The following is a 24,253-nucleotide window of genomic DNA, read 5'->3' on the forward strand; positions in this document are numbered from 1 at the left end:
AACAACTCCAGCTGTCATGGAAACAACGTAGCAATGGAAGCTCACTGGCACAAGTCATCGAGGACATACGTGACCCAGAACAACCATGCAGTAGCCAATGAATGATACAACACAACACCAACAGACAACATGTACGAAACCCATGAACTTCATGCAGTTGAACTGCTCACGGTCATCGTTAATCATGCGAGCAGTGCTTGCAGATTTATGTAAATCAATTGATGTGTTTCTTTTTCAAGAACCATGGTGGTGGAAGACTCCACATGGGAAGTGGATCTCGGCAAGCATGAATGCCCAGGAATGGCAGGCAATACTCCCAGCTGGGGCTGAGGAGGAGTGCCCACGAGTAATAACCTTTGTTCGAAAGTGCAGTGACCTCATGGTAACACTGAGATCAGACATTGCGACAGATCCCTATATACAGGTGCTAGACGTACAACAAGGAGGAACAAAATTATGGCTGGTCCATTTGTACAACAACCCAATGGACAGAGATGAAAATGGCAAGATGGCACTAGACAGAGTACAGAGGCTCGCCATTGACCAAGACGTTCCGATGGTGATTACTGGTGACTACAACTCCCACCACTCCCTATGGTCATGGGAAGGACAGCGGGAGAGCCCATGGGCAGAGGGACTTGTTGAGTGGATGGTAGAGAGAGGTTTACTGATGATGAATATGAAGGGAATACCCACATTCTTTTCCAGAAGCAACAATGGAGCCAAGTCAGTCATAGATCTGACATTCGCCAATGCTGCAGCTATTACAGGCAACCTCCTGGTAGACTGGAGAGTAGATCCTGAATCCTCGTACATGTCGGACCACAGTGCAATATTCTGGAGGATCGATCAGGACGTGGAAGTGGTGGAAAATGCGCTTGGAGAGCAATACAACCTAAAAGATGCTGATGCAGGAGAATGGGAGGAAGACTTCAAGATAAAAATAGGAGGCTTCTCTGACAGCATGAGAGAGATCAAACAAGCTACATCGGAATCCATGGACCGATCTCGACTAGATGAGATTGTTACCCAATTTCATACGCTGATCCAAGAGTCCACAGAGAATGTGGTCCCCAAAAGGAAACCAAGCACACATGCATGCGCATGGTGGGGGAGAGAGATGAAGAATGCTTGCAGACAGGTGAAGGAATTGTGAGAAGCGCAACGAACCGACAAAGCAGAACATGGCTGCATAAGCTTGGACATCGCAAGGGAGATCAAGAAAGCACAGAACTTTTTCAAGTGCATATGCCGATGAGCAAAGAAGAAATGGTTGGACGAGACACTTGCAGAAGCAACTACAGACAAGATATGGAGATTCAGCAAGTGGTACAAAACAGAACGTAACTATCCTTCACCAGCAATTAGCCGAGGCGAAGGGGAGACACCAGCAGTGACACATGAGGACAAATGTAATGCAATCTGAGATGAGTTATTCCAACCACCTCCAGAACTGCCAGATAGCAAGGAACCAGAGCTAGAAACTAGGAACCTGGGAGACATAGAATACCATGATGTCTCCAGGGAAGAGGTACGTTCAGCATTATTTGCCGGATCAAAGACTTCTGCTCCTGGTGCATCACAGATCAATTACCTACTGCTACAGTGGGCATGGAATGTATGCGAAGATTTCATCATTGCACTCATCCGCCTCTGCGCCGCCATGGGCTACCACCCAATGCCATGGAAAACAGCTATAGCTTTTGCATTAAGAAAACCTGGAAAGAAGGACTATGGTATGCCAAGAGCATGGAGACTCATCCAACTGCTGGAGTGCTTGGAAAAGGTCCTCAAACGCATACAGGCAAATAGACTTGCTTTCTGGGCCGAAACACGAAATCTGGTACCACCAACCCAGTTTGGAGGCCTTGCAGGACGATCAACAATCGATGCAGCTGCCACATTCGTACATGATATTGAGGCAGCAAGGGCAAGAGGACTAGTCACATCATCACTGATGTTTGACATTACAGGCTACTTTGACTTTATCAACCATGCACGACTACTAAGGGAATTGCACTGTAAACACATACCACTACCAACCATGAAATGGGTATCCTCATTCCTCATGCAGCGACAGGCAGCAGTGTGCCTAGATGGCAAGTGAGGTCAGATGAAACCAGTGATGAATGGAATTCCCCAGGGATCCCCGGTGTCACCAATCCTATCAGCGTTCTACTCAGCAGAGATTCTGGAGCGATATACCCCACCAGAAGTACCACCACCCGAACCACCACTAAAGCCAGATGCTGCATGGTTTTCAAGGAACCCCCAGTGGCACACCAAACCGACGACAGTCATGTTCGCAGATGATGGCAACATCTGGGTTAGCTCAAAAAGCCTTGAGACCAACATCGCCATCCTAAAAGCTGAGTATCACAATACATCGGATCTCCTCAAGTCGATTGGCCTTTCTTTAGACTGCGACAAGAGAGAGCTATGCCACTTCATCTCACAAAAGGGGGTCACACCATTTCCGGCAATCATCCTACCTGGCAAAACAGCTAGGACTGAAGTCACAATTGCACCAAAGCTATCGACAAGATGGCTGGGGTTCTTCTTTGATGCAAAGCTGAATTTCCGGTCTCACATCAAGGAGATGGTGGGAAGGGCAGAGTCAGTGGTAAACGGGCTTGGAATGCTAGCAAACACTGTACGAGGACTGAGCCAGAACCACATGCGACAACTCTATATGTCATGTGTTCTCCCAGTTTTGACGTACGGAGCAGCTATATGGTGGAAAGGAAAACGGCAAGCATCTCATATCAAAATGCTTACACGAGTACAGAATCAAGCGCTACGCCTGATTTGCGCAGCATTCAGAACAACACCGATTGTTGCTCTAGAAATTGAAGCATCTATACCACCCATCCGGCACCTACTGGATCTCAAACGAGATAGGTTTGCGGTACGGATATGCAAGTTCAGCGAAACAAGTCCCATCATCCAGCGACTAACAGACAAAGATTGGAGAGGTGGTGTGGCACCACGAGCACACCCGCCAATACAGCCCGACATTCCAATTAGAATGCGATGAAACAAAGAAAGGCCAACAAGGAGAACCTTCCTAGGCGAGCTAGAGTCAATATTAACACCGGAGGATGAGAGAATTTCACTATTCCCAATAGCCCCATGGGAGAAATCACTGACAGAATACGGAAACAGATTTCAGACCTCATTACCAGTCAGCGGTGAATCAAAAGAGGACACTGCAAAGAAACATCGAGATTACATAAGGAGGTTCTCCTTCGACGACACCCATCTACTGTTATACTCAGACAGCTCCCTACTCGAATTAAATGGCAAACGACAGACAGGAGCGAGCTGGGTAGCGATGATTCGGGGAAAAGTGGTCGCATCACAGAGCATAGGGACAGGACCCCATGCTGAGGTGTATGACTCAGAGCTTATAGGCTTAGCGTGGGCCGCATGAAATGTACAATGATTGCGTGCAGCCCACCCAAGCGTACGTCACATTCATTTCTTTGCCGATAACTCCTCTGCAGTTGACTCCATTATACGTCCCAAACGGGGACCAGGTCAACAGCATGCAACAGTGTTTTTCAAGATAGCCACGGAGCTCTTGGAAGAGGACAAAGAAACATCGCTGGAGGTAGCATGGGCACCTGGCCACCAGGACATACCTGAAAACGAAAAAGCGGACGCTTTGGCGAAGGCGGCATGTACAATGTTCGACATGGGACAGCGCACATATGCAAACGCAAGGAGAAGGATGCGAGAACAAGTACAGAAGAAATGGGTACAGGAGTGGGAAAGGACAAGCCCTACTGGCTGCTTTGGACTCGCAAACCGACTCAAACCACAGCTAAAACCAACCCAGAGGTTCAAGGAGACACCACGCGAGGTGTTTGGAAGGCTCATACAGTGTAGAACAGGGCACACCCACATGGGTGAGTTCTACAAACTGTTTAACATCCCAGAGGCGACGGACTGCGAATGCAGCGAGCGACTACAAACGCGAGATCACATCATACGATCCTGCCCATGATACAACGACCATCAACAGATCCTACATGAAGGATCACAGAATCTAGTGATGTGCGACCTTTTGGGCACGACAGAGGGCATCGAAGCGGTCACAAGGTTCCTAGCAGAGTCTGGAGCCTTTACAAAGACCGGAACTCAAAGGTGAGAGGTGGGAATGCCGCTCTGGGAAGATGAACCAGAGCCACATGAAGAAGAGGATGATGGATAGAACACTACATCGCAGTGCTACCGGGCCCCCCCATTGTTTCTTTTCCTTTACTCTTTTTCTATTTGTATTTATTCCCTATCTCTTTTCCCTAGACAATGATTTTTGCAACGAAGAATAGACACCTAAAACACACGAAGCTACATAGAATTTTACCCGAGAGTTTTACATACCATAGAGTTGACAAGTAGATTAGTATTACAACGAGTAGCGGTACAGTCATACATAGCAGTAGAGTACTGTACCCCCACGTCTTCACCCACTACGAGGCGTGTTGTGGGTCACCAATCCAGACCTTCATCATCATCATCATCACCATCATCATCTCCAAAGTTGTTGACGCTTGTCCTGCGAGTGTCGGCTTCTGCTTCCAGCCACTTGCTTTGGGTATAGAGATCAGGCCCCTCCTCTGCTCCATCATTCTCGAGGAAGTCTTGGATCCTCCAGCCTTCATGCTTAAAGTTGCTATCACTTCCTTTGTCCTCTTTCAAAGGCCTTTCTTCTTCTGCTCCTGACTCACCTCCGACTGCAGGCTGGTTGAGGAGTCCTGGGATTGGTATGTTTGTATCTCTGAGGGTGACGCCTCGGGTATCAGTAATGTTGACTGATGAGGTTCAGGGGAGGGAGGTCGACTCTCCGGATTCTCTTGGTGTGATGGGTCGTCCATCATGAAGGGTTGGTGCTGGGGCTATGTGAGGGTATGGGAAGACAGGATAGGGTACCAGCAAGTGTGGGACGTAGTGGAATGGGAGTCGTGCCCTTCTTTCGTGTAACTGAATGCAGCACTGGTACAGCTGTCAGGTGGCAATAATCAGAACTGCAATGGCAAATAATCCCAGGGCAACTGCGACAGTTGGTAGGAAGTCAGTGAGAGGCATAGGCGTTTGCCATAATCAAGGTGCTTGAACGTAGAACACACCGACTAACATCTAGGTGCAACTCAACAACCTTACAGTTCAGTTGGATAGGTGTTGGAGTGTTGGTCACTGTCGTTCAAACAATGATGAGGAATGTGTGAAGCAAGCTTCGGCTAAATGTTAGCCACTAACTCTATAAACTAGATCAAATAAGGACTGCCACTCGCACTTCGGTGGTCAGTACACTTGCAGGTCTGAGCCTGTATGGAGATGAGCAAGTGAGCGAACTTAGATAGTCACAAAGCAAGGAGTATGGTTAGGTAGATTAAACCTTAGCCAAAGCTGGGGTTTAGGCCAGCTGAGGCTCTACTTAAATACACAATGGGTAAACTAATAATAGTACTGTGTGAACAAGAACCATGTGGAAAACATATGATAGAAGCATGTCATCATGTTATGAGTAAGCAAAAAAGAATAAGCAATTAGCAAAACTGTAACAACAGCACCATTTTCAGCTGATCATTGGAACACCAATCTACCATACTACCATGGTCAAGGGAGAATTTGAAGGAAGGAACATCAAGGAGTATATATGCTCTATAGCAGAGCTCTAATTCTCTCTCGGTGCCAGGAGACAGCACAGCTGATCCTATCTGCTCTATCTGCAGGTGCAGAGTCACCACAAATGCAGATTGGCATTCTTTCAGAAGACATTCCAAAGTAGCAGATGCTATCCCAGAACAGGCTTGCAGCACACTTTGGTGCACTGATGCATTAGATGTGGAGGAGTGCAACCATTGCAGTAATTGCACATCCACTTTAGCAGCACATTTTTGAACATGATCATGCTCGATTTCATTCAGACTCAGAGGAGGTTCTCTCCATAGTAACCTGATATTGGGGATTATCCAAGACATGAATGAGTGAAAATCATTGTGGTGGTGAAACTGCTGAAACAGATACAGAGTATCCAGACTGTGTTGCGTGATATGTGGAATAAGAGGGATGATGGATTGATACAGTGGATAGATGTAAAGCATTAATGGGACCTTATATGTACAGTAGGGATAAACAAAGAGGAGGATTAGGGCAATAACATAAGCTATGTATGTCACTGCACCAATGATAGATACTAGCCAGGCCACTTTCATTCTCAGAGAGAAGAGGAAAACAGCAAGGCCAGTGAAAAAAGAGTGTCTAATGAAGCATGAAGGAGGACCAGAAGCAGCCCAATGATCATGGGTACCTGCCATGTCTGTAGTCCAGCATATCGCATGTGTTAAATTCTTGCACAGTCACATTGATGTGCTCGGTAACAGTGAGCGACTAAGACTAGTGGATAGATAGTGAACTCTATCCTACCAAACCTCAACCACTCCACACAAATCACCAATTATATTGAGTTCAGGTGTTTCAAGTATGGTAGAAGCACTCTGCAGACTTCAATAAATCAGGAAAAGGTTGTTCAAAGACTTGTATTTGGTACTAGTGAGCTGCACAAGATGTAATACTCACACTAGTGGGGTTTTAAGACATGATTGAGTGAATAGTGACTTAGTTTGAGCAACTGTGCTTGGTCTGACTCTGATACTCCAAAACTAGTGGCACTCTGGGCCAAATACTGGGTCTCACAAGTGATCTACACTTGACTAGCAGCACCCTAGGCTCGACTAGTGGCACTCTTGGCCTAAGAACAAATACTTTAACTAACTTCAAAATGCTCTGAGTCACTCCAAGACAGAATAGTAACTTTAAGACACTTCAATCCATTCAATACTATAGGTGACTAAGCGACTAGTAGACACTTCATCGAGGTTAAGCACAAAAGCCTTTAATTGGGGCACTAGAATATGGACTAGTAGGTCACAATCATGGGGATGGCTTGCCTGCCTGTGAGGCCACCCCTTCTACTACTTATATACTACAGAGACAGGTACAGAATAAATATAAATAGATTCTTTAGGGGTAATATTGGTAAGGATGTCTTGGCTAGTCATGAAATATGGTGAATAATCATGCAATAGTTGGCCTAGCCTGTTCTTTCTGTCGAATAGCGGGTCTAGGGACTCCGCTATTGGGTTGTTTCTGCACCCTTTGCCCAGCAGTGCTCCACTAGTGACACGGCTATATGAATAGTCAGGTAACCATGCCTGTAGCAACTGCTCAATCATGATCGGGGCGCAGCCCGGCTATACTAGTGCCAATCGCATGAGATCTGTATCACACTAGCCAGATCTGGGCTAAGGGTTATGCCTTTACTGGTTCATTTCTAAGTCCTTTCAGAAGTGCTTGTGTGACTAGTCATCCTGACTTAGGCATTCATGCCCAGATTGGTCCATTAGCCACTGAATAGTTGAGATCTGTGTGGGTTCTTACTTCTTGTTTGGGCACTAGCCACTGTACTCTTTACTAGTGACCGTATTTTACTAAGTCATACTAGCTTTGGAGGTGCTAGTCTGGTCAGTGGGTAGGGCTGACCCACTAGTGGTATCATTCCTAAGTCCTGACTTGACTAGTAGCATACTAACTTGACTATCAGTCTGAAGTCTCAACTATAGCCCTTGATATCTGACTAGTATAGGATAGACATGCAATAGTATTGTTATAAAATCACAAAATCTAGGTGTGAATGCGTAGATGGCATATCAATGTGTGGAGCTGTCAGAGATGATGATGATGTATTGGTGGAGCCATTGTTTGACTAAAACAGAGACTGAGAGTCAGACTCACAAACCACAAGCTGTTCATCCACTCATCAGAATGGCTGAGAGTAAAGAAGGCAGTAGGTGAGGAGGGAATAGAGGACTGGGAGCCATTCAACATAGTGACTTTGAGGATTTCAAAGAGAAGACATGCAGATGCCTTGTTATAATCTGGCTGCATGTTTTGCGATGTTTGGACCATGAATGTTGTTAATACTGCAGAGAAAAGACCAGCCTATAATACTGTCAGTGTTAAGCACTAACTCAAACCTTCGCCAAGGCTGATCTCTATCCTGTCACTCGCGTTTGGTGATTCAGTGTTAGAGAGGCATTGGTAGATTGCGAGAAGTTAGGCGTCACTTATTAGCGAAAGCAAGGAGCTTGTAAGAGTTAGGAGTATATAACCTTAGCTGAAGCTGGGGTCTAAGGCCACAGCGTAGGCTAGCTTAAATACATGTTAGACTCGTACTAAGAATAGTGTCTACAAGGGCGCGTGCAATGAGAAGTGCGTCTTTCAACAAATGAGGAGGGAGGACACTAAAAGAAGTGTACTCCCGACAAATGAGAGTAAAGAGCGCATATCACCTGCACCTGCACGGGACTCCATCTGAATAGGCTACATCCCATAGACCGCCCTCAACTGGTGGTCGACTCTCGTCTAACTATTAAGAAGCATGATGCCATCAAGAGAAGTGTGATGGCGCATGCGGGTCACTGGTCATAAGGGGGCGGCAGCCGTGAACTGGGGTGACGGCAGCCGGGTAAATGGGTAAGGAATGTGCCAGCGGAATATCATGGGTCCAAGAGATAAGATAGGTAGGTCCAGGGTTCCGATGGATAAGGATAAGATAAGATAAGGAAAATAGGGGTAAAACCATAATAGTCAGACTATTGGTAGCCTGATTTGAAACCTGAGATGCACAAAAACAAGGAGTATATCAATGGTGTCCCACCACTCTGCCAACATATTGGCGTCAAAATTGGCCACTTCATCAAGGTAGATGGACCATATCCATGCATTACAGGACATCTCTTGGCCATATGGATCAAAAGGGTAGTGTGCTTTATAGTCATGTGGAGTAGCACCTGGAACCATTTAAATATCACAGCGGAACAGTCAAAGCCAATTTAACACACCGACTCCTCATGAAGATGGCTGATTCCTGTTCATTCCAAAGAATGTCCCATTTGGAGGCATTCTCTGAGCCTCAGGTTCAGTTGAACGAGTATGATCTTCAGTTACTGAAGGCTGATTCGGAGGTGCTTCTGTAGAGTTCTCATCTGTTGTATTTCAGACTGTATCCTAGTACAATGCTTGCAAGACCTCTAGTCTCTGGGTTACAAACTCGTGAGGAGTTTGTCCATTTACTTCACATATTTATACTAAACTATGCCTATTCTAGTAATTTCTATACAATCATTCTCTTACCAATTTCTTACTCAGCATGCCGGAATGCCAGAATCATCTCGCATTTTCCAACATCATCGATGCCTGCCATACTGACAGAGATGGCATTAGTACAATCGACATCCATAGCAAACGACTTACTTGAGAAAGTGTAGTAGCTGTCAAGGAAGGAAAGGCGCTAAGCGCTTACTGTGCTACATTGGCGCCGTATGCTCGTGTTGTGCCACCATTCTGTAAAAGATAATATCAAGGCGTTGTCAGTAAATTGTAAGGAGTCGTGTGGATATCCGATCCAGTGTAGGAAAATGTGGTAGATACAGGGTCTATCCATTGGCAGACATAGCTAGTCGAACGTTGAAGTCAAAAAATCTTGACGCGTTTCGGGCCGGTCGCCGAAACGGGAATTCTTTCAATGACTGATTTTGGCCACCCTTTCGCGACCATCTTACTTCCAGGGTTCACTTTGCTTGAAGTTATGATATCTTCACGAGGTGTGAAGAAGTCCCGTTACTCGCATATACTTCAACACTTGTTCTCGACAAAACAGTAGCAGCGAGTTAACTGATGAAGAAAGAATTCATGAACGAAGCTAACTCCTCATCTTTTCGGCAACTATCTTAGTTTGCAATACCCCCTGTTCTTTCTCACTCGATATAACTCGATTCAGCCGATCCAGTAAGATGGTTTCCATTTTCTACGTTTTCTTGCGATGGACGGTGAGAATGAAGAAATTCCTGGGATTTGGGGGTTCTCAAGCTAGCATCAATGAGCGCAGGAGGTGGATTACGTTGTGAAACCCCATAGCTGTGAGGATTCCACTGTGTCGGGCTGTCCGCCACTATCGCACTGTCAGATGGTGGGAACACGAATAAATAAAAAGGAAAGGGTTCACCTAGATGAACTGGATGGAGAAATGTCACGCAACCGATGTGGTTTACATCCGTATGTGCCCCGTACTCATACCGTGGCAGATACTCCTCATCATCATAGCCCAGCATACTCCGCAACTTCGGAATTACAACGATAGCCAGAACGCGTTTGAGAAAAGCCCATTGGTGGAATTGCTCTCCTGATGTCCACCGTGTTAGTCGCCAAAGACATTCCGGCCAAAGATCTTCCATGGTAGGATCTCGCGCCCACTCGTAGAGGATAACCTCATTGTAACCACTTACTACAAACTCGAGATGGACGTCAATTCCCAAATTTAATTATAATTAATGACACCCGGCCTCGGATACAGCCGAGTCGCTCTTTTTCTCTCACTGCTACCATTGGCTCTTTCCACCATTCTTCCTTCTCGTCTATCGACGATCTCCAGGACTCTTCACAATGATTATGGCCTCCCTTCTTCTCCCTTCTTGACGCTCTGTAAGTGTTTTTTGCACCTGCTTGAGGCTGTATCTACCATTAGTGCTAGCTCACTTTTCTACCACCCGCAACCTCAAGACCTCAAGATCAAGGCCACGATTTCGAAAAAAAACCATGGCGAGCGCAATCACACTGACAAGGAGGACTTTAATGCTATATTGATGCCGCTCAGTGTACGCGTGTAGGGGAGGCATCTTCAAAGCCCCAACATGAAGTCAAAGGTACGTTTACAAGTCACTGAGTGATACATTTGTTCTAATCGTCCTTCCGCAGTGTACTGTTCCTTCCTGATTCTCATCAACGTCATCCTGGATTGGCAACGCTCTAACCGCCTGCCAGCGATGACCATGACATCGAATTCCTGCAAACGGAAGGACTAGACTTTACCCGGGACGATGACGGGCATCGCACACATCTTGTGGAGGGCAGCATGGCATGCTTGTCGTTCTCGACAGTGACGAGAGGTTCCAGTGAATTGTAACGGTGTAGAGAGGTGGTGGAAGGATAAAAGGAGATCTGGAAACACGCGAGATGGTATGTTCACTCACTCCTCGTTGACGTTCAGGGGTGCTCATTCTCTCCACAGATCTCGATCGCTCTAGTCAGCAAGGTGATAGCCTTGGGGAGTACACGGTGCCACCGATTTCCTCCTCGTCTGGATAACGACGTCGACCCCTCGAGACCTGGATTTTGCGCTGAGACGACGTATCGTTTTCCGGCGAGCAAGGGCCTAGCATGCGATGGCTGGCGGGTGGCGGGAATGACTCGGAAGGGACATGGGAAGGAGGATGACCACAGACGTTGGGAATGGTAAGTTACTCGCATACATTCGACTTCCTAGGCATTCACCCTCTTCATAGGTGGCGGATATCGTTCCTCTCTAGGTGTGCATGTCCAACCCCCGAGTCTTCATCGATGCCGACGTCCGTGCGCAAAGTTTCTGATCAGAGGAAACCTGATTTTGCTTCGAGACGACATACTGTCGTCTCGCGAGCAAAGTCAGTATCGGATACTGGCCGGAGGAGTGATTGAAGGGGACGGCGGTAATGACGGAGAACAGAAGAGACGGCGGCAGATGCACCGGGGACGGTAAGTCTCCCACTTTCTCGACCAATCTTAAGCGCTAAATCCCTCCTTAGCCTGATCCCGTTCCCTTCTCTTGCACGCAACTCCGCTCCTTGAATGGCGGCCCCAAGCACAAGATTTTGGGCTCAAGCGATGTCCTTCGAACACGAGAGCGGCGCCGTTGGTGGGAGTTTTGCTCCGAAATGATGTATGAGCGCTTGAGCTTCGGCGAACAAGCAGACACGTGGAGTTGGCTCGAGGCGACGTGTCGATAGCCGGCAAGCATCAGTGTCATCGAGAAGGAGGGATGCGTGTGCGTAAGTTCGGATTGTGTTCAATCTTCTTACCAGTACTCTTCATGTCAGCAATAAAGCCATTTAAGCCGTACCTTTCAATGTATATATTTCACTGTCGGCGTACGCGTTCTTCCAAAACGGCTCTTGGATACACTCAATTTATTCTGAGGGAAAAGCGATGTGAGACGTGCTTTTTTGCGGCAGGAGAGGGAACAGTTTCTCCTTTTTGTTCATGATTTCATTCCATTTAGCAAGTCTACGATACATCGCCTCCCCTTCCCAGACCGCAACCCTCCCCTGCTCAGCGCCGCATGGAACTAGTTATTGTGCGTGTTCTCACCGACCACAAGCCGGTTCAATGATGATAGAATCCGGACCTATCTCAGTAACAGGCAGAGGCATCGCCCACTGATTGAGCACCGGCAATGAATATTCAGGTGTGATACGTAGGCGTATATGCTCGCTGTCAGCAGAGATGATATCGCTAGGTTTCGCATCCTGGAGTAAAAACACTGGGCTAAAGAGTTCACTCCTGTCGATAGAATCCAGCATCGTCCTCAAGTCCTCCACCACTAACAGAAATCAGTCAAAGGCTAATAACCCAAAAGTCGAATGCACTCACAGACACTGTGAAACCCTTCCCCAGTTTCAACTGGCTGCGAACATATACTTCGAATCTTCTTCACCTGGAACTTCGGATTCGGATCCTCGAAATCAGCCCGGAGCCATTCGACGTACAAGACCGAGTCAGTGAACAGGGATCTCTCGAGGTGTTCCCCGATATCGCGTACGTTGTCTCCGCATTCGAAGAAGGAACCAAGCCGGCCCATGAAGATCCTGTTCATGAGGGTGTGAGTGAGCTCGTGGAGAAAGGTGACTAGGATGATTGTCTGCAGAAATACAAGACAACGCTCGTCATCCGAGTCCAGGGTAGCTTTGCTTTTCTAAACAACTGTCAGATACGGTAAAGAGGGGAGAACTCGAACTGACCTCGAGGTTGAGGTACGTCGTGACAAGCTCGCGGGAAATCACAATCTCGTTGTTGCGCCAGGATCCCCAGGAACATTCAGGCGGGGTTCGGTCCTCCAATACGATTGCAGGCGGGGTCTCCCGGATGTACGGCAGGACATAGGACAGTACCTCATCACCTGAATTCGGGTACAGGCTCTGCATGGCAACCTTGCCCTTAGGCGTCCGCCTCATGATCCATAACATCATCGTGTAGCTCCCTATCGTCCCGGTGCAGTATTTGGATGATACCGTCAGGTGGACTAGGATTCGTCGGATGAACTGGACGAGAGGGGCGTAGTCCCGGTTGGGGTCTGCGTTTAAGAGGCGGATGGGCTTGATAAGCGAGTTGTGGTGTGCGAAGGTTGCTTCGTCGATGGGTTCGGAGATTTCGTGGTAGTACTTTAGTTCTTCTTCTCGAGTTTGCGATGGAGGCATGGCAGGAAGTGGCTAAAGACAACTTGAACGACGGCATAGTTTCACATGGAGCTGTTTCTGCGCCTGTCTCGTTTCAGTTCAATGTGATTCAATAGCATAGACAGACTTACCAAGTCACCAAGAATGTTGCAAAAGCTGAGGAAGTGCATAGTTTTTGCTGAGTTCCTTGACAATGATGAGAGTAAAAGAAAGAGTTGCGGCGGACCGAAGAACCCGTGTACGTGAGTCTGCCGATTAGTGACCTCTCCTCCGTCTACTACCACTCCACTACCGTACCCCACGCTATCGCTCTCGTACTCCAACGAATCCGGCAATGGAACATCTACTCTCAAGCCTATGGTATCTCAGCAGCTCGGGCCAGATCAGAACCCAGCTACCACAACTTGTTGCAGACGACAACCCCGACCGGTAGCATTTCACGGTCATCGGTGAAAACCAAGAGTACAGGGAGGAGATGTCTCAGCTTGAAGGAGATTGAGCAGGAAGGTCATAGGATCGGGTTTTGCATCCTTTGTCAGGCAGCTCTACTTTGGTGGGAGATTTTTCTAGGTGCGTGCTTATGTATGTTCATTCTATATATACGAATTCAAAACTAACGAAGCGTGTTCAGAGTCTCTTCTACTCAGTACATTACATCCTGAACACCCAGATGCTCAAGATACTGCAGCACTGTCCTGTCTGGACATATAGAACCTCCAGTGATACCTGTATCCAATGTCCATAGGCGGCGCCCCCAGTACCGACTTGATGACTTGAATCTCCCCCTATATCTCGGTGCCAATCAACGTGATATGATGGATATGCTAATTCTGATCTTCACCCACGGGCCCCCTGACACGCTGCTGCAAGGTACTCGAGACGACACGCCAATTCATCATTTCGAGAGTCCTCAATAAGATTGAAGACTCTTGAGCATCTCAGCTATATATCATCACGTATGCGAAGCACCTCAGGACCCATTATCATCAGCCACACCTCACTGAGCATCATCATGGGACTCAACTCGGTGGCAGTAAACGTCAAGGTACAAAATCGTGTGCAACGCATGTATATGTCAGGCAGCCTCTCTTCTTTCACCACCACCACTGTTACCTACAAAGTACGCAGCTTCTTTCAGTCGTCGCAGTGTTGGTCTAGCTAACCTAGTCTTTAGGTGTAACGGAATGAGTGATATACTGAGTCAATGTTTCAAATCCGAATCTTTCGATGGTGACCGCACCAAATACCACACATTTCGAGATGGCATCATGATGATGTATTTGCAATCGGATGCCGCAACCTATCAGGAATTTCCCGACGACAAATCCAAGATCTTGTTTGTCCTATACCATACGCGAGAGTCAGCCATGTACTGGGCTAAGGATTACATTTCCGCCCATAGAGGCCCTAACGGACTCGAGTTCGGAACCTTTTCTGACTTTTTGCATGATCTCGACCATGCCTTTACGGACCCTCATTTCAAGGAAAAAGCCAGACTCGAGCTGAGGACACTTCGACAAGGGAAAACACGTGTGCGGGATTTTTGTGACCATTTCGAATTAACTCGGAGATATGCGGGGTATGAAGCGGAGGATCATGACGAGTTTATGATTATGCTGCTCAGTCAAGCGCTCAATCGTGACCTTGTCCGGAGAATCCATATTGCCATCGATCTGACGGAGGTACCGGTGACCTTCGGATTTTGGAAGGAGAAGGCTATCCGATTCGATGATGATCGGCGATGGGAGGTTACCCGGCGAAAGGGTGCTGACACGAGCTATGGAGGGTACGGGGAGCCCATGGGTATTGCAGAGATGCGCAGACGGGGTCTCTGCTTCACCTGCAGAGAACGCGGTCACTTGGCGCGTAGTGTTGTGAAAGGCCGGGCCGGGCTGGGCTGGGCTTTGGAGGCTTGGGCCGGGCTTGAGCAGGTTCAGGCTCGCAAATTCACGAGCCCGAGCCCTGAGCCCAAGCCCTACAAGGCTCAGGCCGGGCTCAGGCTTAAGCCCGGGCTTATCCCTCATAATACATTTCTGCCTATCAGGACTCATTAGATGTGAATATTCATTAAGATATAGCTTTACATAGTCTAATATATTATTTACTGAACCACACTGATCATCCACGAAGCTATCATTGCTCAAGTGGTCTTGTCATCATGGAGAAAACATATGTCAGTGATGTCATAACTGCTTTCAATTGATGAATAATTGCATACAATCAAATTCTAATGAAAAGACATGGTAAGCTCATCTACAGGATAATACTAAGCTATGTTACATTCATAGAAATCAATCCCACAAAAGGATATTCGCCCCTTCACCAGCCCAGGGCTTCGGCCTAGGGCTTAAGGCTTTCCTTAAGCAAAGCCTCAGCCCGAGCCTTAAGCAAGCCTTACTTGCAGGCCGGGCTTTTCAGGGCTGGGCCGGGCTGGGCTGGGCCGGGCTTGAGGCTTGAAGCCCGGCCTTTCACAACACTATTGGCGCGTGACTGCCCAAAAAAGAAGATACACGATATTTGCTCGCTGATACAAGACTTGACGGATGAGGAGAGGGATGAATTGCAGGAGATGATTGAGAATGGGGAGGTGTACTAAAGCTATGGGGCCGCGTCGAGTACTGAATTAGTTACATGACGATACTTGGCTGGTCCGAGTCGGTAGTTACCTTGGTATGATATCTTAGTACGAACTGACAATGCAAGAGACGGTGGAGCTGGTAACAGCCTGGGCCTCAAGCTGAAGTTTGGAGTAAATCGATGCAGGTTCAATTTGCGACGGGCCGCCGCGGTCGCTGATTCATCTTACCCACTCAATCACTCAACCCTGGACATCCATCCTCTCCGCGTCGTTTAGATTAACGAGCCTGGACCATCTATTCTCAAGCCTATGGTATCTCAGCAACAAGGGCAAGATCAGGGCTCTGCTACCACAACTTGTTGCAGGCGATAACCCCGACCGGTAGCATTTCACGGTCATCGGTGAAAACCAGGGAGAACTGGATGCGGAATATCTAGGATTCGATTGAACGGAAAGCGGTATACCCCAATTTTATGGCGTCGTTCAGCCTGTGAATCCCAGCCCAATATCGATGTCTTTAGGAAAGGATCTCCAGCCAGAATGTTGCACGCGATTCGAGGCGTAAAACACCATGCTACACAAGGGCATCTACATTGGCAACACCGTAATGCTGCATCTGCTGCTGTCTTTTCCATTCTCCATCATCACCACCATCCCCTTCAGCCGGCATCAGATACTGACTTTGCTCATGATGTCGGCTCGGACATCGACACTACTAGGACAACTCGACGGTTGGACACACGCGCGTAGACCTAAAAAGAGGGTGCCTGCTTACCACTCCTGGTCATCCTCCCTCCCGCGTCCCTTCACTCCCGCCACCTGTTTGCCTGCCACAGCCTAGGACGTTGCTCGCTGAACGCCGACACGTCATCTTAGTGTAAACTTATCCGGGTCTTGAGGCCTAGTGAGGCGTCGACATCGTGATAATCAGAGAGATCGCGATATGCGGGGACAGTGAACACCCCTGAATGTCAGCGAGGAATGAGGGAACTTACCACCCGGCGTGTTTCCAGATCTCCTTCTACCCCTCCTCCTCGTCCTCGAGTGCGATGGACGTATGTTTTCCTTCGATTTCTCGAAGGAACTGTCCAGCAGAAAAAAGACATAATCAGTTTTACAGCTGTTTGCATACAGCTTGACAGTCAGGGGCATTTTCGTGGATGATGAAAGAAGGCTCGGACTTGGTCATAAACCGTGTTTTGGGGACTTCAAGCGCGCAAAAGGACCTCCGAGATCGCCGAAATAGCCATAAACCAGCCATAAACGCGTCTTCAAGTCCATAAACCATGGTTTATGACCAAGTCCAAATTACTCTCTTCTCTCGTGCAAAACACATGCTACTGTCAAGCTGTATGCAAACCGCTGTAAGCAATGGGGAGCGGGTCAGATGCTATTGGGGGCGTATGTGGACAACGTTGAAGGAGGAGATTGAAGTTGCTGGAGCGCGGAAGGAAGTCACGATAAATGGACTTTCGTCAATGCAGTGGCGGGTACCGCAAGTGAAGGCAGCATAAGCGTGCGTTAATGCTCCTTTGAGCAGTGTATAACGTCTTAACCTGAACTTTTGATAGAACAGAGTTACCTTCAAAAGCTACGCGTCGACAAGCACCCCCAGCTGCGAAGTTCCATGGACCCAAGCCCTGCCAGCGAAGACCTCAAAGTGCCCTCAGTTACATTCAGATCTGATGCACCGGTAGCCACGTCTCTCCTACGGCATATATGAAATACATACGATTGCATAATGTTTACTTTCACCTTCTTACATCCTCGGCCACACCTCGCAAAAGTACGACCCTGATCTATAATGGTGAACGTTGCATTTCCCTGCGTGCTCTCTTTCCATGGGGGCCAAGATTCGCTGCTGTTTACGCTGGACATGCGTTCGTTTTACGTCATATCCAACCTTACATGTCGCATTTATCTGTACCTCGAACGCTGGTCGTGGCATTCTTGACAAGACATGCAGTATCTCGCGTTTACGATTCATTGGAACGATTTCAAGTCAAAACTGCGGCATAGACGTTCACTGCGTATCTAATCCGCCAAGGAAACAGACCCAGCTGCCTCCCTGCTGTCTTCCATCTGATCTCCACATCAAACCGCTTCATCATAACCTCCAATCACACATTCGCGCTGTACGCATCCCTCGTTCCACTTTCCAATGTCCTCCTCTTCTTCCCAACTGTGTTGGAGGAGTATCGTCCTCGCAGATGCCGCCTCGTCCGTGTAGCATCACACCCAAGGACACGCCCAAGCCTTCATGAACAGCGCCGACATTCGTTGAAAGATGTGCTCTCTTCTTCCCCAAAACAACATCAACCGTTGCGACATCGAGTGGGATAAAGTACCCGCTGAGCTTGAAGAAAGGGACAGGAAGTCCGTGTCGTATCAACGACGTCGATGAAGACAAGAGGTAACGCCGACTTCGCGCCATGTTTCGTTCGTAAGAACTGGTGCTTCAAAGTTGATCACAGTCATCTAAAGATTTTTTCAGGTGCGTACTCATGTCTGCTATATAAATTCTACACTAACGAAGCATGCTTAAAGTGTGTCCTGCTTCAAAATAACCCGGACTCCCGATGCTCAAGCGGTAGCGCCCTGACGTATATTAAAGCCTAGTTGCCAGTGGATGACCTACAGGCGGTGTCTTATCAGTGATGAAACCTCGGCAACTCCCTGTCTCATATCTGAGACGCGTCAATTCCTACCACCATCATAGCAAAGTTCATTTTCGTCAGTATCTTTCTTGCTCCCGACATCATAAGATGGCACGACTTCCTGTCGAACTCTTCGAAAGCATCATAGCGGAGAGCTGGTACCTTCCGCTGGACAATCAAGACCGTCTTCATCTGATGAAGACATTCCCCCTCATCTGCCGGTTCTGGCTGCGTGCATACCACCGTATCTCATTCATCGACATGTTCGTCCCCTCACGCGCATATGTCGACTACTATCTCCATTTTATTTTCCTGGAAAAGGGAAAACATTCTCTATTTCGCATGGATGACTCTGAAGAAATTGTTCTCATCGCTGAATACATATCCTCCCACTGCCGTTCGATAACTGTAACCATGTCTCACAAAAATCATCCTAATCTCAGTTGGCCCTTCCTGTTCCCTCATCTCCATCTCCGTCGGGTGTCTTTCATCATTGATGACCTACGGGAGCAACCAATAATAATCCGGGCCCCGAGTAGGTTGCCCCCCAGCGTTGACGAGATAGAGATAATTTTTCCCCACAGCGACTATTGGATGCACCAGATCCGGCGTCCGTTCCTTTACCTCTCAACGGAGCGGTACATTCGAGATAACATCTTAGTTAATTTTATATTACCTATTGTCTGCAAGGTCACCTTCAAAGGGGCCAATTTCGCCCTCCTGTTTATCGACGAGTTGAGGTGTCCAATCCTCGAGACACTCATAACTGATGCAGTTGTGGACATCGGTAAAGTGGGGTTCGACGTTGTGTATGTCCGGCCTCCACCTTCGAATCCTGAGGAGGTTTTGGACAGTTGGATTACAAGTTGGATCTCCTGGGTCATTGGGCGACAAATATAGGCATCTATATTTTCCCTTAGTAATCCTGAAATTTATTCACGGACCTACAGGATCACGGGTCTACAGGAGTGTTTCAGGTATTACGGTGTGCTTGCAATAGGTAAACACGTAAGTGGATCCATGCGAGAACCCAAACGGCGACTGATTGTCAGTGCCATGAGAAGCTCGAACCTCACAATAAGTGGCCGGTAAAAAGACCACCTGCACCTATCTGATTTTTTACGCACTATTAAGTCCATGACATCTTCCTAAAATTCAATCTTCTTATTACTTCTCAACAATTCTTTCTGAAGTTCATGTATCTCAGTTTCTAATTATCTCTCCACGGTATTTCTTAAGATATTAGGTCTAGACCTTTCATAGCACCTCGAATATTAGTAAATTTCTCCCACGAAAACTCCTCTGCACCACCACAGAAATTTTGGAAAGACACTAGAATCCCAATTCAAGTTCAAGGCCTCAGTAGCTACGACATTTTTCAATTTCCAAACCCACGGGGACATTGGTGTGTAAACTTACATATGCAATCATGAAAATATGTTCAATGCGCTCGCCCGAAGTACCCACTCTCCGGAAGGGATAATACCTTCCCCCATTCAATTTATGCGTTTGATCTCATTAGATACAGCAACCCACTTATATTCCTGTACATATTGTGTACTATTTGACAACTATTTGATCAAGTGGCATATTTTCGTCAGACTATGCCATATAAAATATCTGCCATTGTGTGTACATCCCTAGTGATCTGCCTATGCTTCTTTGTCACTAACTGTTGAGTTTACCTTGCTTTGGATAAGCGATGGAATGGAACCGTATATTTGGAGTTAGGTTTTGGACATATTGGTGGGCGTCGAGAACCGTGAGTATCCTGCGAACGAGTGTTTCAAGGTCGCCGACAGTGGCAAAAACCTCGGAGGAAAGAAGGGAGTATAGCGTGTTGAGGACGGGTTTAAATTCTTCGGCCTGGTACTGGGTGTGTTCAATGATGTCGAGGAAAGGCTGGAAGGTGTCGATTATCTGCTTTCGCTCTAAGGCAAACACTGAATCGCACAGTCTCTGATGTATCTGAGGGATAAATACAGCCATAGCACGAAAGTGGAGAGAAGTGTCTGTAGCTACTGGCTTTTGAGTGGGATCATACTTCCAGAAAACGGATAATTTGTCAAGAATGTGCTCCTTCACCTCTTCTGTAGGCTTGTCGATAGTGGTGACATCCTCATTCTCGCCTGTAGTAGTCATGGACCCTGCAAGGATTTTCATGAGCTCGAGCTCTGATTCCAGAACACCACTGCGGAGGGTCGGGGAGGAGAAAGCCACGTCGACTAGTATCTTCCACACTAATGAAGGCAAGGTGAGGAAATGGTGCAGCGGGCCTTGAAGAATTCCAAGAAAAACAGACGACGCCTTCTCGGGGCTTGTCATAGAGTACAAAGCCATTTTCAGCTGCCCGTTGGAACATTTGACTGTGAGATGACCGCAGAGAAGCGATAATGCTCGGCAGTAGAGCTCTAGTTCAACCACTTCGCTTCTGGCACCAGGAAATGGCACGAGTGGTTTCATGCGTTCTATCTGCTGGTGCAGAGATACCACTAATGCGGATCTGTATTTTTCTGGGAGATACCTTGTAGCGTCAGACGACATCCCGGAAATGGCTTGCAGCACACTTTGGTGCACCGATGCGTTAGACGTGGAGGAGTGTAGCCAATGCAGCGATTGCGCATCGACTTTTGGGGCACATTCCTGAACATAATTGTGTTCGATGTCCTTCAGAGTGCGGCATTTTTGACGGGAATGGATGAAATCCTGGTGCCATTTGTGGTACCTGGATAGGTGAAAACAGCTGTCGTGGTGGAACATGTGGGGAAAGGGGTAGTGTGGCGCGAAAATGATACGTGGAAGGAAACAGTTGCTAACGAGTTGATATAGACGGTGGGCGTAAAGCGTTAACGGGACCTTATATGGACAGTAGGGATATATGAAGGGAAGGATTAGGGCAATGATATAGGCCACATATGTTGCTGCACCAATAGTCGATACTAGCCACGCCACTTTCATGCCTAGAGAAAACAGAAAAATAGCGAGACCAGCGAAAAAAAATGCCAATGAAATGTGAAGGAGGACCGGAAGCAAGCCGATGATCATCGGCACCTGCCACGTCTGTAGACCAGCGTATCGCATGTGTCGGATTCTTGCACGGTCGCGCGCAGAGCTGTCGGAGACGACGGCGACGTATTGGTCGAGCCATTGTTTGACCAGAACGGCGACGAGGGCAGTGATGAGACTGAACGTCAGACTCACGAACCACAAGCTGTTCATCCACTCATCGGAACGACTGGCACTAAAGAAGGCGATGGGTGAGGAGGGAATAGAGGATTGGGAACGATTCGATGCAGTGGCCTTGAGGATTTCAAAGAGAAGGAGCATTGATGCCTCGCCGTAATCTGGTTGCATGTTTTGCGGCGTTTGTACCACGAATGTTGTTAGTACCGCAGAGAAAAGACCGGCCTATGATAGTATTAGACTTTTCAGAGAAATATTTTGTAAGGAAACGCGAGACGCACAAACACAAGTAGGACACCGATGGTATCCCGCCATTCTGCCAACATATTGGCATCAAAATCAGCCGCTTCTTCAAGGTAGATAGACCATATTCGAGCATTTCCGGACATCTCTTGGCCATAAGGATCAAGGGGGTAACGGGCCTTATAGTCGCGCGGAGTAGCACCTGAAGCCATTTAAATATCACGGCAGAACAGTCGAAGCCAATTGAACGCACCAACTCCTCACGAATGCAGCTGATTCTTGTTCAGTCCAAAGAACGTCCCGCTTGGAGGGTTCCTGTGGGCATTATGATCTCCTGAGTTAGCTCTTGAACGAGCATTACCCCCAGTTGCAGAAGGTTGATTCGGAGGTAATTCTGCACAATTCTCACCGGCGTCTTCCATACTAGTAAAGCAATGGGGCCCAAGTTAGTACAGTTGATATCCACAGCAAACGACTCACTTTGGAAAATATAGTTGCTGTCAAGTTGAAAGGCGGTGAACACCGACTCGTCAAAGGCACCGCCTGTTCACGTATAAATCAGGGACGTAGATTGACCTGCTCCGTAACATAAAAGTTGATTATTGGTGATATTCCAAAAGGTAGCCCATGGCAGATTACAGTAGGTAAGGCGCATGATTGCAGACACAGCGTAGTGATCGTTGATCGTTGATGCTGGAGTAGAAGTCACTGACGCTGACTCATCTTCTTGCCTTCTCTCCATCATCTACCTGCCGTCCTGGCTTAGCATGTCCTGCGTCGCAAGAATTGCACCTCATTATCTGAATATTCTTGGCCTGAAATGCTCATCACGGAAAGTTTAGCGACACTGGTCTACCTGTAAACAATGACCAACGATAGACGTATGCATGCTAAGGATTCAACGTACAAGGGCCGACACGTACGTACTTACTGTGCACTTGACTAGCTGAGACATCTGAACTTGTAGGTCCAGGTGGACGGAAGCCTCGTGTTGCCAAGTTTCTGAACTCCATGATGCTCGCCAATGTAGCGCTTCCGGCATACCGACCTCAATACAGCTCCCCTTCTCCTCAATTCAATATGATGGGATAGAACAGAAGCCACAGGCCATGCGACAAAGCCTTGGGAGGAGGATATCCGATTGTCGTAGCAAGTGGAGCTGTTATACTTGTGTCCCGGCCTCCTGTGTTCAGCGGGGAGAAAAGACATGGTTCCAGAGGTACGCCCCGTAATTCATGTCCTACAGATTCATAACCTTGACCAACCCTGACCTCTGTAGATCCCGGAAGATGAACATCGAGATTGACAGTCCATAGTGCATCGGCCATCCCGCACAGCTGAGCCAAGGACTTTCCATTGCTCTTGATATCGACGGCACGGAGACCGGTCTAGGAAATCAGATCCGTAAGTCCTCGTGCCAGTTTCATACCTTTCGTCATTAACAAGGCGCAGTATCATCAAAGCCGGCGAAAGGTGTTGGTGAAGGTAGTCCAGTAAATGCTTCATTGAGAGGATGGAGGGTGAGATGATCGATACCAAGCCTGAAGAAGCGACCTCGGCGCAGGTTTCGAGCAAGAAAAATAGCTTTTCCGATTGGCCTCGTTCAGAGGAGTTGTGATATATCCTCGCATGCGAAGCACGATGACACTCTGACCACAGGAGGGTCAACGGAGATCATACTCCTGGTTCTCTTTCCTCTTTGATGCGCATAACGCCATCAGATAAACACAGGGCAAATCACGGAGCCACACACGTTCGTCAACATTCACCATCCGCGTCGGCGTCGTTATGCTCGAAACTACTTGGACTAAAGGCGAGCAGGAAACTTCTTTCGTTCCGAGAGACGTAAGGGTTGGGGATTAGGCTGGTTTCCTGGTCCTACGCTCGATCTATGCACCCAGGCAACAGGTAGAGGTGCTGTGCTCCGAAGGAACGCCCTATCCTTTAGCCAGCTCGTCTTTAGGTGCCGCAACAAGCTGAAGCTTGGTCGATACGAGGACGAAGAAGCATACGCCCAAAACACTCCATCCGATCAGCCAGGCCCATATTTAGCTCCCTTCATCCTCCCATGTCCTGGCGAGATCATCAACGACGAAAACGCGTACGGTGAAGTACCAGCATTTTCTGCACCGAAGAAACGGCACCTGCACCCTTCTTTTGATCTGCTCACGACAATGACTTTTTTGCCTTCGATTTGCGTCTGTCGATGTCGCTGAAGCGTACAAGGACGCATAAAATGGAAAGATGCTTGCCACAAG

At 47.8% G+C, this 24,253-nt stretch overlaps 6 protein-coding genes across 6 annotated transcripts; 2 read left to right on the plus strand and 4 right to left on the minus strand.

Annotated features, from left to right (window-relative positions):
- Positions 1 to 10,757: 10,757 nt before the first annotated feature.
- EV420DRAFT_1479958 (uncharacterized protein) lies at positions 10,758 to 11,730 on the plus strand (the record flags this gene model as incomplete). The annotated part of the gene is made up of 6 exons (XM_060469621.1): positions 10,758 to 10,769; positions 11,038 to 11,082; positions 11,135 to 11,358; positions 11,409 to 11,432; positions 11,497 to 11,637; positions 11,688 to 11,730. 6 exons carry the CDS (start codon positions 10,758 to 10,760, stop codon positions 11,728 to 11,730), a joined length of 489 nt encoding a protein of 162 aa, XP_060330503.1.
- Positions 11,731 to 12,090: 360 nt separating this feature from the next.
- Positions 12,091 to 13,564, minus strand: EV420DRAFT_385569 (uncharacterized protein). Its single transcript, XM_060481933.1, has 4 exons — positions 13,466 to 13,564; positions 12,900 to 13,418; positions 12,532 to 12,853; positions 12,091 to 12,481 (listed from the first exon to the last, which is right to left on the minus strand). Exons 2-4 carry the CDS (start codon positions 13,353 to 13,355, stop codon positions 12,246 to 12,248), a joined length of 1,014 nt encoding a protein of 337 aa, XP_060330504.1. The 5' UTR covers positions 13,356 to 13,418; positions 13,466 to 13,564; the 3' UTR covers positions 12,091 to 12,245.
- A 2,922-nt stretch (positions 13,565 to 16,486) lies between these two features.
- On the minus strand, positions 16,487 to 18,346 carry EV420DRAFT_1479961 (uncharacterized protein; the record flags this gene model as incomplete). The annotated part of the gene is made up of 7 exons (XM_060469622.1): positions 16,487 to 16,592; positions 16,688 to 16,749; positions 16,908 to 16,996; positions 17,495 to 17,552; positions 17,587 to 17,620; positions 17,676 to 17,861; positions 18,039 to 18,346. The coding sequence occupies 7 exons, from the start codon at positions 18,344 to 18,346 to the stop codon at positions 16,487 to 16,489; spliced, it is 843 nt and encodes a 280-aa protein (XP_060330505.1).
- Positions 18,347 to 19,862, plus strand: EV420DRAFT_385621 (uncharacterized protein). The gene is made up of 3 exons (XM_060481934.1): positions 18,347 to 18,406; positions 18,460 to 19,577; positions 19,634 to 19,862. Exon 2 carries the CDS (start codon positions 18,570 to 18,572, stop codon positions 19,467 to 19,469), a length of 900 nt encoding a protein of 299 aa, XP_060330506.1. The 5' UTR covers positions 18,347 to 18,406; positions 18,460 to 18,569; the 3' UTR covers positions 19,470 to 19,577; positions 19,634 to 19,862.
- A 238-nt stretch (positions 19,863 to 20,100) lies between these two features.
- EV420DRAFT_1682242 (uncharacterized protein) lies at positions 20,101 to 22,207 on the minus strand (the record flags this gene model as incomplete). The annotated part of the gene is made up of 2 exons (XM_060479226.1): positions 20,101 to 21,977; positions 22,034 to 22,207. The coding sequence occupies 2 exons, from the start codon at positions 22,205 to 22,207 to the stop codon at positions 20,238 to 20,240; spliced, it is 1,914 nt and encodes a 637-aa protein (XP_060330507.1). The 3' UTR covers positions 20,101 to 20,237.
- Positions 22,208 to 22,740: 533 nt separating this feature from the next.
- On the minus strand, positions 22,741 to 23,744 carry EV420DRAFT_1544244 (uncharacterized protein). The gene is made up of 4 exons (XM_060473228.1): positions 23,448 to 23,744; positions 23,275 to 23,399; positions 22,969 to 23,214; positions 22,741 to 22,914 (listed from the first exon to the last, which is right to left on the minus strand). The coding sequence occupies exons 1-4, from the start codon at positions 23,499 to 23,501 to the stop codon at positions 22,848 to 22,850; spliced, it is 492 nt and encodes a 163-aa protein (XP_060330508.1). The 5' UTR covers positions 23,502 to 23,744; the 3' UTR covers positions 22,741 to 22,847.
- Positions 23,745 to 24,253: the final 509 nt, after the last annotated feature.

Source organism: Desarmillaria tabescens (assembly GCF_030435595.1).
Source record: "Desarmillaria tabescens strain CCBAS 213 chromosome Unknown EV420scaffold_18, whole genome shotgun sequence".
NCBI classification, from domain to species: Eukaryota; Fungi; Basidiomycota; class Agaricomycetes; order Agaricales; family Physalacriaceae; genus Desarmillaria; species Desarmillaria tabescens.